Below are 16,226 nucleotides of genomic sequence, written 5' to 3'. Positions count from 1 at the left end.
TGGGTGTGTGCAGGCCCCCCCAGAGAGGTGGAGGGAGGCTCACAATACTCCACGCGCTGAATGTAGGGTGGCAATTTTATTCTGCAGTTCTGGCTACGAGAAATAGCACATGTTACGTTGTGTTGTGTTTTTTTTAATGCACTTTTTAAAACTTAAGAACGTCTCTCCTTGTAGATGAAATTAATCTAACTTCAATTTCCTACTTGCCAGACTAGCAAGAAAATCAATCTTGAGCATTTCAGTCACACAGGAATTCAGGTTGTAGGAGTTGAAGATGAGGGGGTCCCTCTTTGGGGGCGTTGGGGCAGAGAATGCTTCTGCTCTCTGGACCAGGCCATTATTTGCCTATTTAGACCCCTTGTGCAACTTCTAAAAGGGGCTCTCCAGGTAGAGGTAGCTTTAAGGACACATAGCTTAGGAGCGGATGGTGCCTGTCTTGGAAGAAATGACAGCCCCACTTCCAGAGAAAAGGGGGTTCCCACTCTCCCACATCCCTTCCCCTGACCCAGGCCCCCTGAGCAGGCACTGGAGTCAGGCATGGGCCGTTGGGATCTTTACAAGGCTGGGGGTCTGGTACCCCCTTCTAGGTGTTCCCTGTAATTCTTTCTGGAAGCTTCCAGGAAGAGGGCCACCAACCAGAGTTTCCATCAAAAACTCTGTTTCTCATGGGCGTAAGAGGGCCACCCTCTCCCCTGTCCATTGCTCCTCCCCATCGGGGCTCTACCCTCCATCCCCTTCCTTTGGGACAGCCCTATGGAACTGCTGTCCCACTCACTGGAAGCACAAAGTTGCCACCCTGGCCAGAGAAAGAGATTCTAACATCTGTCTGCCCCGTACTTCTTACTAACTCACCCCATTACACAAGCAGCTGGAAGCCTTGAACCTTTGGGAGGTCAAGAAAGTGGACAATTGGGGTGGTTTCAGAAAGTTCTGAGGCTCTGGACTCACAGATTCTGGCATGATCACCTGGCACATTAAAGGCAGTGAATTCTGGACCGAACACATGTGCTTTCTCAAAAGCTCCCCGTCTTTCTGTCCCTCGCACCTGTGCAATGCCACCACCATCCTTGTGACCCAAGCACAGTGCTGGAGTCATCTGCTCCTTTCTTTCCTCCATGCCCACACCTCACTGGTACTCAAAGTCCTGCCGCATCGGCACCCCTGATTGCTCACCAGGCTAGACCACGGCTCAGCCTCCCCACTGTAGCCCCATCCTATTGCCAGTGGTTTGATTTCGATTATGTCACCCCGAGTTCCAAATCCTACAACTCCCTTTATCTCCTTAATAAAATCCAAATACCCGCTATTCTCAACATCTCCTTCCTACCTCGTCTCTTATTCATCTTGCTATGAATGACCTGTCTTCAGCTGAACTCAATGAGCTGCCACTCCCCAATGCCACCGTGAGCGTCTCCTACTTGAATCTTTTGTTTCCTCGACGATTTTCCCTTTGGCTTGAAAAGCCATCTCTCCACAACTCAGCCTTTCAAAACCCTACCCAGCCATTGACACTAGGGCCGTATCACCTTCTCCTGGAAGTGTTCCTTGATTTCCTCAGGGCTCTCTTCCTCTGGGCTGCTTGCTGCTCCGTGCACCGCTGGTGGCCTCTGTCACACATGAGTCCTCAGGTACACCTGTCACCTCCCTTTATGAGGCTGTGAGGTCTGCACCGAGGTGGCTGATCATGTTTTGAATACGGTCATGAAGTCCATCCCTGTTCAAAGCAGGTTAGTGGAAGCCAGTGCCCCCTGATGCAAGCGGCTGGGGGCCATTACCTCTGGGGGTGGCTGCGACACAGGCCAGGCGAGAGGAGGGACAGGCGCTGACACAGAAGAGGGAGAGGGATGGATGGGGAAGACGAGGCAGAGACGGGATGCTGGCTGCACCAAAAGTGGCACAGGGGGCAGGGTTTGCTGCCTTTACGGGTCTAGGGAAGTCAGGAAGGCAGTCGGGAAAAGAGAAGTCACCCTCCCGTGCCCTTTGTCACTCGCCTGCTGCGCATTGGGTAGTCAGTGGGACCCCCAAAAGGTGGTGTTGCAGAGAAAACCTACCAGGATTTAGTCTCAGTTCCCGTGTTAAACTATTCCGCTTGAAGCAAGAGAGCAGGCGACACACTTGCTATTCACAGGACACAGCTCCTGGGGACCCTGGAGAACAGACGAAGCTCAGAGCGCCCACTCTTCCATCAAGATTAGCCCTTTTAAAAATGCTTTGAATGCTCTGGCTGCCGACTTTGACCCACAGCTGGGTGCTCCGATGTCTCTAACCGGCGATGGTGGGAGCCGCGGGGTTAAACCCGCTTCGAGGTGTGAGCAAGAACACTGAGCTGGCTAACTGGGACACTGTCCTCCTCTTCGCAGCCCTCACTAAGTCAAGGCTCAGTTTGTCTGTGCTCTTGGCATGAAGAATGGTTTGGCTCCAACCTTCTGATTCCGATATCCTCCTGCAGGGCCGTAACTCTGGGTGATTTTCTCCCTTGGGACTCTGAGTTGATTTAGCGCTGTCACTGAGCTCTTTCTAGCTGACTTGATAGAACTCATTTTTTTAAAAAATTTTTTTAATGTTTTTATTTATTTCTAGGAGAGAGAGAGAGAGACAGCGTGAGCAGGGGAGGGTCAGAGAGAGAGGGAGTCACAGACCGAAACAGGCTCCAGGCTCTGAGCTGGCAGTCAGCACAGAGCCCGACGCGGGGCTCGAACCCACGAACCACGAGATCATGACCTAAGCGAAAGTCGGACGCTTAACCGACTAAGCCACCCAGGCGCCCCTGATAGAGACTCATTTTATCAGAAACCAGGATGTGGTGCTCTGAGCCACATTTCAGTCAGTACTTAATAAGTTCAAAGGCATCGCAGTACTTATTAGTGGTGGTCACTGCTGTCGAACCACCGTCCTGGCCTGAGCAAGGCCACCGGGGAGCTCAGCCTCTGTCTCAGAGAGCTCTGATGACCCAGGACTGTGGAACCAGGCCTCCCAGGGGAAGATCAGGGGAGAGGTGCAGCTTTCCCGTCCCTGACTGTGGCGTGGCTGGTCCAAGCGGTAAAGAAGCCCCCATTTGTAAACTGCTAATCGTGTCCATCTCGGTGAAAGCCCGCAGCCCCGTGCCTCACACTGCGCTGAGCAGCCAGGCTGTGAGGAAGGCCTGGCGGAAACATCGCCAGCCCAGCTCGTGTGAAGATGGCATGTGGACGGCTTGCTCCACGATCCCCGACACAGATTCCCAGGCCATGTTTGTAGGGACTCTGATTTGGTAGCTGGAGGGGCCAGAGACTGTCTGCTCAGCTCATTCAGAGCCCGTGGGACGCACAGGGCTTCCCTCACTGCTGTTTTTCCAGTTCCCCATTTGATCTTAGGTGGGGTCTGAAATCAAAGGGAAGTCATACATCCTTAATAATGATGATAATGACGATAATGATAACACCCGTGTTTATCATGCAGCAGACCTTGTATTTCGTGCCTTATGTGGGTTATGACACAATCATTCTAACAGATCTGTTAGCAAAGCCCTGTAATTATTACCACGTTTTAAATGAGATCATTGAAACCTCAGGGGTCAAGGGCCCTGCAGTGCACACTGCCTGCTGCGGGCCTGGCGTGGAATGCAGTCCCCGCGGTCTGGCTCCAGCTGGCCGATCACCACACTCTCCTCTGGGGGGTTGTTAGGGATGCTCTGGCCCGAGCCTTCCCTCCCTGCCTCGCTCGGAGGCAGGAAGTTTGTGTGGCAGGGACCTCCTCTGGGGCTGCCCCATGTCTCCATGTCACTGAACACACCTGGATTACACACCTGGATTACACACCTGGATTACACACGTGGCCAGGTGGTGCCATCTGTCACAAGCTTGCAGCACGGTGAAGGGGTTTCTGGGACGTCAGTCACTTTATCATCCTGCTAACAAGCTCAAGGCCAGAAATAGAGACGGGAATGCTTCAGCTTCGCTTTCCTACCACTTCCCAGCAAGTCACTTCTTCCTTGACCTCCACCTTATACCAGGAACTAAAACAGATGTGGCTGGATTTCCTGAAACTCTCCTTTAGCGGGGCACACTGACAGCAGCGCTGTGTCCCCCATGGTCACCAGAGCCAGCTACGTCATTTGCAAGGCTCGGCTGCAAAATGAAAATGCAGAGTACCTTGTTCAAAAAGCAGGGTAAAAACTGCTTAAAGTACTGTACATAAAGCTTTAATCCTTTCTTCCGCAACCTCTTTTGATCTGTCATTGTATTTTTTATTTCCTATTTAATGTTGCTTTTTTTAAATGTCTTTTATTTTATTTCGAGAGCAAGCAGGGGAGGGGCAGAGAGAGACGGAGACACAGAATCCGAAGCAGGCTCCAGGCTCGAGCTGGCTGTCAGCACAGAGCCCGACGCGGGTCAGCACAGAGCCACGAACCATGAGATCACGACCTGAGCTGAAGTTGGACGCTTAACCGACTGAGCCACCCAGGCGCCCCTTAATGTTGCTTTAAGTCAACAAAATAAAATATATTTCATTAACAATTTTAAACTATTGGTATAAATGTTACCATTCATCTTAATATTGTATAATGACAGCTATAAACACAAAGAGCATCTCACTCAGATGCAGAGTCACTGAAATCACATATTCGTGTTATCTCGGTCTTCAGTACTTTCTTTTTACCAGAAAACAGCGGAAATACTACACGAAACTACCGTGACTGTTTTCATTTCGCTTCTTGATCATGTGTGCTTCTTACCGACACGCTCTGTGATAAGCGAGGTAGAACTGAATGGCACACGACCTAGGGCCTCAGCCCTAGGACGCCAGGGCCACCCTTTCCTTGTGTGTCCTTATGTTGGTGGGAAGCGACTGGCCCCTGAGGGAGGCTGCCTGGGGAAGAAAGGAAGCGATCGGGTTCCTTGGCCATCTGTGTTTCTTAGAACACCACGGCCTCCATCTGTCCGCCTTTGAGGCGAGTCCCGGTTCAAATGGAAAATGTGTCCCTCAGGGTTGTCAGTACCCTGGCTTCCTTGTGATGTGCTTACCTTGTATTCATTTGGAGCCTTGCTGAACCCGCACACCTCGTGGGCCTACCAAAATTCGAGAACACGGCAGCGAAGAGTGGCCGAGATGCGTAGGGCACGTATCTTCGCACACACAGGCTCTACTGTCCCATTAGACTTTGCTGCAATATACAAGTTCAAAAGCAAATTCATTAAGAAATTCAAGACAGCAGCGGGAGAGCAGTGAGCCAAATGCAACTTCCAAGCACAGGGCGTCGCGTCGCTGCGGGGGCTGCACGGCCTTGAAAAGCCAGCTCTGAGTGGCTGTGACCGAGCTCGTTCAGAGAGGCGCAATTTGAAGGGAGGAGTGAACATTTGGGCAGATCACTGCGTGCCTCTCATCCTCCACATTTCCTGGAGGTGAAGGTCAAGATTGGCATGAAGGGGAGGGGCAGTACCCTGCTCTTCCAGGGCATGTAGAAGCAGAGCTTACGGTTTGGTGGTGTCAGCGCGAGGCTCTTAGCTGCAGGCACTTGCAGCCTCAGCTCTTTTCTCCTCTAGAGACGACTGGGATTCACAGATAAACCTGTGATCTTTGACAATCCGAAACGGGAACGGGCCTTGTACGAAACTAATCACAGAGAGTTCAGTGTAAGTAAGAGAAAACTCAGCATAAACTGGCTGAAATAAAAGAGATATATTGGTTCATATCAAGGAAAAGTCCAGAAATAGGTTAGCTTCATGGGTGTGTGATTCAGTGGGTGACAAATGCCTTTGAAGACCTAGTTTCTTCTTGCCTCTCCTTCTTGCCTTCCACGTGTCATTTGCAGCCTGCCTCCCCTTCATGGTGGCAAGATGGCAGCCAATAGCCCCCAGAGCATGGTGCTTGCACACCAGTGCCCAGGGAGGGAGAGAAGTCTTGTTTCTCGAAGTTTCTGTCTGAAGAGGGAGAAGGCTTTTTCTTTTTTTCTCCCCTTGAGTATGCTTGGCTCAAAATGAATCATGAGGGGCGCCTGGGTGGCTCAGTCAGTTGAGCATCCGACTTCGGCTTAGGTCATGGTCTCATGGTTTGTGGGTTCGAGCCCTGCGACGGGCTCTGTGCTGACAGCTAGCTCAGAGCCTGGAGCCTGTTTCAGATTCTGTATCTCCCTTTCTATTTGACCCTCCCTTGCTCACTCTGTCTCTCTCTCTCTCTCTCAGAAATAAATAAAACATTAAAAAGATTTTAAAAAATGAATCATAAACTTATCCACCAAATAATAACATACCCAATGAGTACTACTCTTCTGATTAACTTTGGGGTAAACTTCATGCCCTTCTCCAGAGTCCATGGTGGAGTCAACTTGTGCCAGAGCACATGAACTGCATAGGAGAATGGGGGTGTGGACAGGTGGGGAGACCAAAAGAAAAATCAGGGTGATTGCCTAGAGAGGAAGGAGCTGGGGTGTAGGCCGACCCAAAAAAGCATTCAAATTCATAATTAACCAAAAAAATGCTGGCCAAACAAAACCTGTATGAGCAAGCCATTTAGCAGATGGGGAAACCAAGAAATAACAAGGGGAAATAATTGCCTAATCATAATAGTTGCCGTATACTGAGCTGGTGTGTGCATCTCCTAATGCATTTTACAGAAGAGGAACGTGAGACCTCAAGAGGCCATCTAATTTGCCCAAAGCCACACAGCTAATGAGTGACAGAGCCAGGACTGGACCCACGCTGCGTCTCCATCCCTTCCCAATGCCAGGAGGGGGGAACGGTGGCACAAACAGGAAGTAAAGCCCCAAGCAGCCAAGATCTCTCTTCCACTGAGTTTTAGGAGACCATCTCATATCGTGTTCTGTGGGACATAGAGCCAAATGAATGGAAGAGGAAAAAGACTTCGTGAAGCAAATCCTGTAAGTGATAAATCAAGTTGTCAGTGAATCTGAGCAGGGAAGGGAAGAACCATCTGCAGCAGGTCTAGGCTCCCAGGAAGCACAGGGCTGATCCCGCCTGGCTCGGCGCGTGCCCGTGGCTTCTGGCTTCCTGGTGCTGGCAGAGCCGCAGTTCATAAACTCCTTTTCTAGAAGCTGTCAGACTCCAGAGGGGTGGCGCAGGAAATGCGGGTCTTAGAATCAGCAGCACGAGCATCAGACACGTTCAGTGGTCTCAGAGAGGCAAGTCCTGGCTTGCACCCCACCCCCATCCCCCGTGACCTCCTGTCATCTGCTGACTTGCCAGAAGGCTGGGCTTCACGGATGCATGAGGAAACTGCCGTGGGAAGGAAACGAAAGGGGCTGTGGGTTTCTAACCCAGTGCCTCCTCCTTCTCCTTGCCCCCTGCTTCACTTTTGTGCTCTTTGCTTTCCTGATGCTGCCACTCTCTGTGGCCTGCACAGGTGAGCTGCTGGGTGCCACAGGTCAGCCGTGTCCGGCCGTGGGACAGCGACGCTTCATCTTTAAACATAAAATGCGTGAGAGGAAGAGGTGGCCAGATGGGTGGTTTCCACAGCATAGTAATTGTAGCACAATTATTTGGTGAATGTTTCATTTATTATTAAAAATGTCTATTTATTCATTTTGAGAGAAAGAGCATATGTACAAGTAGGGGAAGGGCAGAGAGAGAGAGAGAAAGAGAGAGAGAGAGACAGAGAATACCAAGCAGGCTCTGTGCTGTCAGTGCAGAGCCCGACATGAGATCATGACCTAATCAGATGCTTAACTGACTGAGTCACCCAGGGGCCCCTATTTGGTGAATATTTTTTAAAAAGAGTCCTGGGCCCTGCCCTGGGAGATATTGATGCAATGTGTCCAGGGTGGTGGCCCTTCTTTTAAAAATCTGTCACCAGATGGTTCTGGTGCCTGTGGACCAGGTTGGGGGCCCCTGGGCTACAGGTTTCCCAAGGCCACTTCCCACCCTCTGGGTTCCCATGTGGAAGCCGGTCAGGCGCAGTATGAAAAAGGCTATGTAATGTGTAGATGCTCTGTGTATTTCTTTTGTTGAATGCACGAATAAATACTTCCAGAAGTCACATATCTTAAATAACCTCAGTTATGTAGAAGGGTGACATGTTGAGGAAGTGGCAAGCTCCTTGAGTAGCTAAAAATGATGGTTACATGTCAGTGAAATTAAACTCACGTTCTTGAATGTTGCTAATGGGGACCCCTGAGCTCTGTACACACAACCTAGCTGTCCTATTTTATAGAGACCTAGAAAGGCTGGTGTTCTAGTTTCCAAGTTCAGAGCATATTGGAGTAGAAACGAGAAGAGCATAGGAGTTGTTGAATAAAGCCCCAGTGCCCTAATTGCTCGATGGGAATGGGGTTTCCCTTTGGGATGATGACAATATTTTGGAACTAGATAGGGGAGGCAGTTATATGACTTTGTGAATACATTCAATGCCACTGAGACTTCACTTTAAAATGGTTCATTTTAGGGGTGCCTGGGTGGCTCAGTGGGTTAAGCATCCGACTCTTGGTTTTGGCTCAGGTCATTATCTCTTGGTTCATGAGATGGAGCCTCAATAGGGCTCTGTGCTGACAGCGCAGAGCCTACTTGGAATTCTCTCTCTCCTTTCTGCCCCTCCCTTGCTCTCATGTACATTCTCTCTCAAAATAAATTAAAATTTACAAATAAACAAACAAGTAAATAAATGAAATGGTTCATTTTATGTGCATTTCACTCAGTAAAAAAAAAAAAGCAGCAATACTAAAAAACAAAACACCAATACAAAATAGTACTCTTAGATTTGTGACAAGTGAAAGCTGACAGCTTGATGGGAAATAAACGAAAGAAGTAAAACTCTAAAGTTTGTACAGAACTAAAATAGCCAAGAAATCGGGTGCCTGGGTGGCTCAGTCGGTTAACCATCTGACTTCAGCTCAGGTCATGATCTCACAGTTTGTGAGCTTGAGTCCCGCATGTGGTGAGCTTGAACCCTGCTTCGGGTGAGCTCTGCTTCTGTCTCTCTCCTTCTCTCTCTCTCTCTCTGCTCCTCATGGTATTTTCTCTCTCTCTCTCCTCTCTTTCTCTGCCCCTCGTGGGATTCTCTCTCTCTCTCTCTCTCTCTGCCTCTTGTTCACATGTGCCCTCTCTTTCTCTCAAAATAAATAAATAAATAAATAAAATAGCCTAGGAGTCTGGGGCCATTTAGTGGAAGGGCAGACTATTCAACATCTTCAATGGGCCCTGAAGCTGTCATATTACAATGTAGTTCAAAATAAACATTTATTATATGGCTCTGCTCTGTCTAGAAGACTTTCTAAGATGTTAGGTGTACCTGCTTAGGAATCCAGGAGTATCCTTAAAAAAAAAAAAAAAAAAAAAAAAAAAAAAAAAAAAAAAAAAAAAAAAAAAAAGGCCTATGTAAAATCCATCAAGTAAAAGATTTTTATTGAGTTAAAAAAAAAAAAGAGCTTTTGGAGTCTGTGGTTTAGTTATCTGGAAAATGAACTTGGCTGGAATAGTTCATTCACTAACAAGACAGTTTAAATGAAGCAAGAACCTATAAGGCCAATTCCCATAGACATTATCCTAAAATCACTACACTCACCGCAGGAAGAAAGTACTAGGGAATCACTGCCCGTGGTTATGAGTTTCTGTTCGGGGTGTTGAAAAAGTTTTGGAACTAGATAGTGGTGATGGAGGCACAAGATTGCGAATGCAATTAGTGCCACTGAATTGTACACTTAAAACTGGTCACAATGGTAGGGGCGCCTGGGTGGCTCAGTCAGTTAAGTACTGACTTCAGCTCAAGTCATGACCTCACAGTGAGTTTGAGCCCTGCATTGGGCTCTGTGCTGACAGCTCAGAGCCTGGAGCCTGCTTCGGATTCTGTGTCTCCCTTTCTCTCTGCCCTCCCCAGCTCGCACTGTCTCTCTCTCTTTCACGAAGATAAACATTAAAAAAATTTTTAATGCTTACAATGGAAAAGTATTTTGTTTATTTTATCACCCTAAAATATGTAAAAAATAATCTTTAAAACCCCATAATATGGACCCCCTCAAAAAGCCTAAAGAGGATCATTGTGATATTGCCTATCAGACAGAAAGAACATCTAAGGTAAAGTAGGCAGATACTAAGCAATACGTGAAGACCACAAGGGGAAAGAGGCTTTTATTAAATTTATTAGGATCCCTTTAAGCCATCTGTGCGCTGTGTGACCCTCCTGTGAACAGCAGCTGTTTTTATTCATCAGGAATGAGCAGATAGAGAAGTCATTACTCAATGTTCATGTCGCAGCTGGGTTTGAATTGAAAGGCAGTTCATATCCAACAACTTTGGCACCAACCATTTAAAGGTCCTTGTGTGAGAAGGTTGTATTGAGACGTGGAAATTATTTCATCGAGTAGTAGATTCAGCTGAACCTCAGAGCTATCTAGGAGGGCAAGCCTCCATAGGTAGATGATTACAGCAATGCACGTATTTGATTTTGCTCTGGGGTCCTGAATTTGTGGGTCTGTGTATACCCAGGAATTTTTATCAATTTCAGTGGAATATGGCATCGTCGTGGGGAAGTGGCTTATTTCCTCTAAGTACCCATGCCTCTTAGGCATTCATGGGAAATAAAAATCAAATTGAAGCTAAAACTTTAAATGTCATTTTAACAGAAGACTTTGATTTTACAGCAAGCATCTCCTTTCTTGGGCTCTGTTCACAAACGTACTGGTCAGGGTCACTTTGCTATGTTGTGGTAACAAATTAACCCTGGAATCTCAGTGGCTCAACACTCTAAAGGTTTATTTCTTGCTCACGAACATTCTATTGTACATCAGGAGCCTCCCCAGGGCTCCAGAGGACTCCCTCAAGGTACTGTGATGACCTAGCCCTCTAAACTACTTCATTCTTGCTCAGTGACTATCTCAACCCATGGATTCCAGGTGGTCAAAGCAGGGGAAGAAAACAAAGGATCACATGCCAGTTTTTAAATGCCTTGGCCCAAAGTGCCCCATAGCCATTGGTTAGAAGTAGTCACACAGCATTGGCTACCCACCAGAGGGCTGGGAAGTGTGAGGGACATTTGCTGAGCAATCAGTGTCTGTGCACAGTCAAGATGTGTGCTAGAACACATCCGAATCCTGGTCATTTGAGCCACATTGCTCGCTGAGGGCAATGGGCATTTCTTTCATATATATTCCTTAGGTTTTTAAAATTTTTTTCAGTGTTTATTTTTGAGAGAAAGAGTGTGAGCAGGGGAGGGGCAAAGAGAGAGGCAGACACAGAATCCTCAGCAGGCTCCAGGCTCTGAGCTGTCAGCACAGCACCTAGGAGCCCCCCTTTCACGTATTTTAAATACTATATCATATCACCATTAGTCAATAATAGGCCCAGAAGACAGAGGCCGGAGAAAAGTAGAGAAGGCATTGCTATGGGAATTAAAATGAGAAAGGGTGCAGTCAGTTACTACCCAGACAAAACAATATCTGGTCCCTGCTCTGCCTGACGTCTGGGGACAGTCACTTAGTCCCCTGAGCATCCTGAAGATCAGGTGGCCAGTGGGACTGGCCTGGTCCACGAGCAGGGGACCGGGTTACAGTTTATGTGAGGAGCATTGGGGTCTCTGCAGGAGCCTAGTGCATCTTCCCGCTGGCTTTATGTTCCCCAATGCATTTCTCTTAGTCCTCTTTTCTTCTCTCCCCTCTATAGGAATGAAGGTTTTGGAGCGCTGCCCCACACAGCCCCTCAATCTTCCTGTTTGCTAGTGGGTGGGGCCATTGGAGCCTTAAAGGTGAAGTATATTTCTCCACTGTTTGTAGTTCTTGCAGAAATTTAGCTTACAGGCATGCGGCATGCATCCTTTAATTGTTTGCTACCCACAGGGGAGCCAGAACAATTCCCCTCCCTAAGCACAGGAAGATCCTGAAGTCTGCTTGCAGAGACATGGGCTTTTCCAGATGAGGAGTGTTCACCCAGAGCTGCGCATCTGTGCAGTAGCTTCGCTCCTGCCGCCCTGAGCGCAATGTGCTAATTTGTGGCTTAGGTCTGACCACAGTTGAAGCAGAGGAGTTACTGACTGCCAATTAATTCTACCTTTGAATTGGGCCAGCCTTATCTTGGCCTTTCTCTGCTTCTTTTTAGAAAGGTTCCTATGTAGGGCAATGGATTTTGCATCTGGTTCAAATGTATTCGATTTTAGCAGCTCTTATTTCTGTGATTCTCCTAGTTCTCGGTTGACCAGCAGAGAACCCATTAGCTGCAGTCATCAATCAGACGTCCACCTCGGGTGTTTCAGGGGAGGAGCGGCTCTCTGTGACTCCCAAGCTTCTGTCAGCATAGGGAGCTGATCTGCTCCTGGGTTGTACTGACATCCGTCTTAACAGGAAAAGTGACAGAAGAAAAAAATATCAAGGGTCCCAGAGGGTCTACAGATGTCAAAGTCCCTGGCCTTCAGAGATGTCCCACCTGTCCAAAGCACCTCAGGTCGAAAGTATCTTAGGTCCACCTCTGTTCATCAGTGACCCTCCCCAGCTGTCCAAGTGGCCCTCAAAGCTTCCTGTATCAAAGGCTAGAAAACACAAGCATCCATTTTTCCAAAATGATTGCAAAAGATGAAGCACAAAAGAAAACCACCAGGAACACCATATATAAAATTTCATTTGGACCCACTGTCTGATTTCTTTAACAGCATCTTTCTGGCGCTTGGGGTCTTCAAAAGTGCTGGCCGGTGACATTGGTCAGGGTATTGGTTAGGACATCAACCGAGTGTCCTGCTGTTCTCCTATGCAACCAGCAGTCACCAGCTCAAGTCAAGGGTACCATGTCTGATTTGAGGCATGTGTTTGGAGCCTTTTGTGTGTGAGGTTACCTCACCATTAAATGCCTTCATCTCCTAACAGCAGTCCGGGGGGCAGTGTTCTGGAATGTGCGATAGCACGTGATCCCCCACTGTGACAACATCCCCATGATATTTGCTGGAGCTCTGTTTAGCTCCAAGGAAACCCAGAGGCTCTCTGCTCTGTGTGGCTGCTTATCCCCTGTGGCCCCGTGGCATGAGGGGAAAGCCTTAATGGACTGAGCGCCATGGAGATGTTCAAAACAAGGGCCAAGTTTTCAGCAGTAATTACCTCTGCTCCGCCCTCTCTCACTCGGCTACCTCATCATCGGGCCATGAAGTGAAACTTTCTTGTGGAGATGTTACCGTCCATGGGGTCTGTTCCTCTTAACAACGGCAAACTTTTCCTTTATGAAATCCGGCCCAGAACCCAGAGGTAATTTATTTTAATGAACAAACTAGGGCTCTGATAAACAGCACTGATTCTTTTTTCCTGGCAATCTAAAACTGTTTGAAGCCAAATTAAATTTTTGTTCTCATCATAGCAAGGTAATACGCAGCGAGTCCATAACCGTTAGAGCAAGAGCAAACAGATTTATAGAATCCCCAGACGGAGAAGTTTGCTGGTGATGCCAGTGCTTTGTCTTTAACCCTCTCAGAACACCGCACTGCGATGCCCAGCCTCCTTTCTAAAACACATCAGGTGGCGCCACAGTATTGCATTTTATTGAAGAGAAAGCAGAGTATCGGTGAGTGGACATTCCCCAGGGTCACCAGAAAGAACTGTGAGTCATGACCCGCTGGAAGATCATGACATGAATTTAGTAGGTTGTAACCATTAAAAAAAAAAGTGGAATAGAGGGATGCTTGAGTGGCTCAGTTGGTTAAGCATCTGACTCTTGATTTTGGCTCTGGTCATGATCTCACAGTTCGTAGGACTGAGCCCCACGTCGGGCTCTGTGCTGACAGTGCAAAGCCTGCATGGGATTCTCTCTCTTCCTCTCTGTGCCCCTACCCCCCCCCAATTAAACGTAAAAAAATACAATAGAAAATATTAGAGTGCCCAGTAAGCATTGTGTGGTACACACGTACACATGTGTGTTTGGGTATACTGGCCATGTAATTTAATCCAAACTGGGACACTTTTGCGAGTACACAGGGGTTCTAATAATCATGCCAGGAAAACACCATAAACCAGGACTTCTCTGAGCCAACAAGCACACATGGTCCCCCAATTACTAGGTTGTGATGCCAAATGTATTTGTTACTGAGGGCCGTGTTCAAAAGAAAGTTTCAGAAACACTGATTTAGTGGCCATTTGTCTACCTAATGCTCCACCTCATCTCCCAATATCCCACGGCTCGGTGATAGTCTCTACCATCCAGTGAGTGCTTACAGTGCGCCAGGTGCGGTCCTAAGGGCTTTGCTCCATTTTGAACTTAGTCCTCACAAAACCCCTCTGAGGCAGGCACTTGTCTCAGAAAGGAGTTTTGAATACGAGGAACAAAAAATCAGGAGGAAAGACACCACGGCATCCGGAACCGACCAGGCCCGTGAAGTGGCCCGGAGGTCGCGGTTAATCTGCTGGGGTCCGCCCTTCACGAGGCAGGGGGCCTATTGCGGGGCCCTCTAGCACCAGGACCAGGTGCCGGTGTCACAAAGTCACGTGTGGTGGAAGTGTGCTGGGACAGTCGAAGGCAAGTGTGTCCACCTGGCTTAACAGTCATAATGGCAGAGCGCAGTGACTGGGCAGGCACAGTGAGCCGGGGTGAGAAGACAGGGGGGCCACAGGGCAGCGCAAAGGGCACCCCTGAGGCACGAAGCATGTGTTGTGGCTGAGGAAAGTCGTGAGCAAGAGGGCAGGTGGACCAAACACAGCCAGACCCCGTCTCTTCCTTCTAGTGGGGAAAGAATCACCGCGGGTGCAGCCAGCATGGTAGCTGCTGATTGGTTTTGCCAGGCGAGGAGCAGGGAGGCTCTCGGGTTTCTTGTTCGGACGGCGTCACCCAAATGAGAGTTACATCTTCGACATTCTGAGCCGAGGGCCCGAGGACCGTCGGTGGAGCCTCACACGTGTCTGCAGTCTGCAGGAAAGTTCTGGAAGGGAGCCGCAGACGAGGGCGCCATCAGCCTCTCAGTGGGTGAAGGCAGGGTCTGGGCCACATTTGTGAGGGTCACCAAGGAGGGAAGCTACTGAAAGAGGCCGAGAGACAGAACGGCTTGGTGGAAAGGAAGCCAGCTTTGGCTGAAGACAGACCTGGTGCTTGGATCTTCCGCTTTTTATACGCGTGAACTTGGCCCAAATCCCAACTGTCCTGGTCCTCAACTCCTTTGTTTCTAAAGGGAGGAAAGTCATGTGCATTACATAGGTTGCTTTAAATAAGACAACCTGCCTAAAAATGAAAGCACTTAGTATCTGTCTTAGCTCAGGCGGCCATGACAAGATGCCACAGACACTTTGCAGGGGGAGGGAGGAGGGCACCTTCAGCTGATGACCATACGCAGGTTAGTGGTCATGGGAGGAGGGGGGAGCAGGTCACTGGAGCCAGGAAGGCCAGGGGGTGTCTGTCCTCAAGGATGATGAAGCAAACCAGAGCAGCAGTGAAACTCTCGGCGCGGAGATAGATTCCGGTCAAATAATCCCTTGTCCAAAGCGGCTCACACATCGAAATGGAAAATGCCACCAAGGATGCTGACTAAGGACTGACGCCTTCATTCTCGCCAGTTCTAATTCTTCAAGATTAAATTTCACTCCTTGGCGGCATTTCTAACTCTAGTGTGGGCACTTTGCATGTTAAATCTCTCTCTCTTGCTGTTTCTCTCCTACCTTCTATTCCCTCTCCGCCCCTTGCTTTGCCATCCTGCCCTCTACCCCCGGCGGACCCCCACCCCCGCCTACCAAAACCCAGGTGTCCCTCCCACCATAGGACTCCACCAGGATGAGGCGGCTTGTGGCCAAGGCCATGGCGACTGATGATGAGGACGGTGATGCATATCGTTGGAGGCTGACCGAGGGTCGGTGTTATACCCACCTCAGCCTCAGCGCCTCTGTCTCTGGTACATTCTGGGGACTTGCCAGGGCTCCTCTGTTCACCTGCCTGATTTTATCCCCCCTTTCCGGCAGCCTCTGTGTGCAGTACTGTGACAAAACCCTGGACCTCTTCACAGACGGGGTCCTGGTGCTCAGCCACACCGCGCCAGGCCTGCCCATCCTGGGCAGCGGTCGCAACTCCGTGGGGTCCACGTGGAGATTCGTTGCCGACGAAGACTGAGAGTCACCCGCTCCGGCACACGCGGGCCCATAGACACGCACGCGCAAATCCACACACAAGCATACACGCGCGTATATGCAAATACACACACAGACCCACTGACGCATGCGTGCACAATTGCAAGAAGAGGGTGTGCTGTAAAGGCAGTAAGACTTTGCTACAGGCAGTGAAGAAACCACCAACATGCACCGCGTAGTCTAGGCAGACTAAAGAGGCAAAGAATGGGAGACTCGAATCACACGC

The 16,226-nt window shown here is 49.0% G+C and overlaps 1 protein-coding gene across 1 annotated transcript in view; it reads left to right on the top strand.

Annotated features, from left to right (window-relative positions):
• Positions 1 to 15,983, top strand: part of TMEM272 (transmembrane protein 272) — a 29,398-nt gene extending 13,415 nt beyond the window's left edge. Inside the window, 5 exon segments of the mRNA XM_039236115.1 lie at positions 11,586 to 11,630; positions 11,633 to 11,667; positions 15,621 to 15,753; positions 15,756 to 15,841; positions 15,843 to 15,983. Coding sequence (XP_039092046.1) covers positions 11,588 to 11,630; positions 11,633 to 11,667; positions 15,621 to 15,753; positions 15,756 to 15,841; positions 15,843 to 15,983 — 438 coding nt within the window. The 5' untranslated portion in view covers positions 11,586 to 11,587.
• The last annotated feature ends 243 nt before the right edge of the window (positions 15,984 to 16,226 follow it).

The sequence above is a fragment of the Hyaena hyaena genome, unplaced genomic scaffold (genome assembly GCF_003009895.1).
Source record: "Hyaena hyaena isolate Hyena2069 unplaced genomic scaffold, ASM300989v1 scaffold_106, whole genome shotgun sequence".
Taxonomy (NCBI): domain Eukaryota; kingdom Metazoa; phylum Chordata; class Mammalia; order Carnivora; family Hyaenidae; genus Hyaena; species Hyaena hyaena.
This window is presented reverse-complemented; position numbering and strand designations above follow the sequence as displayed.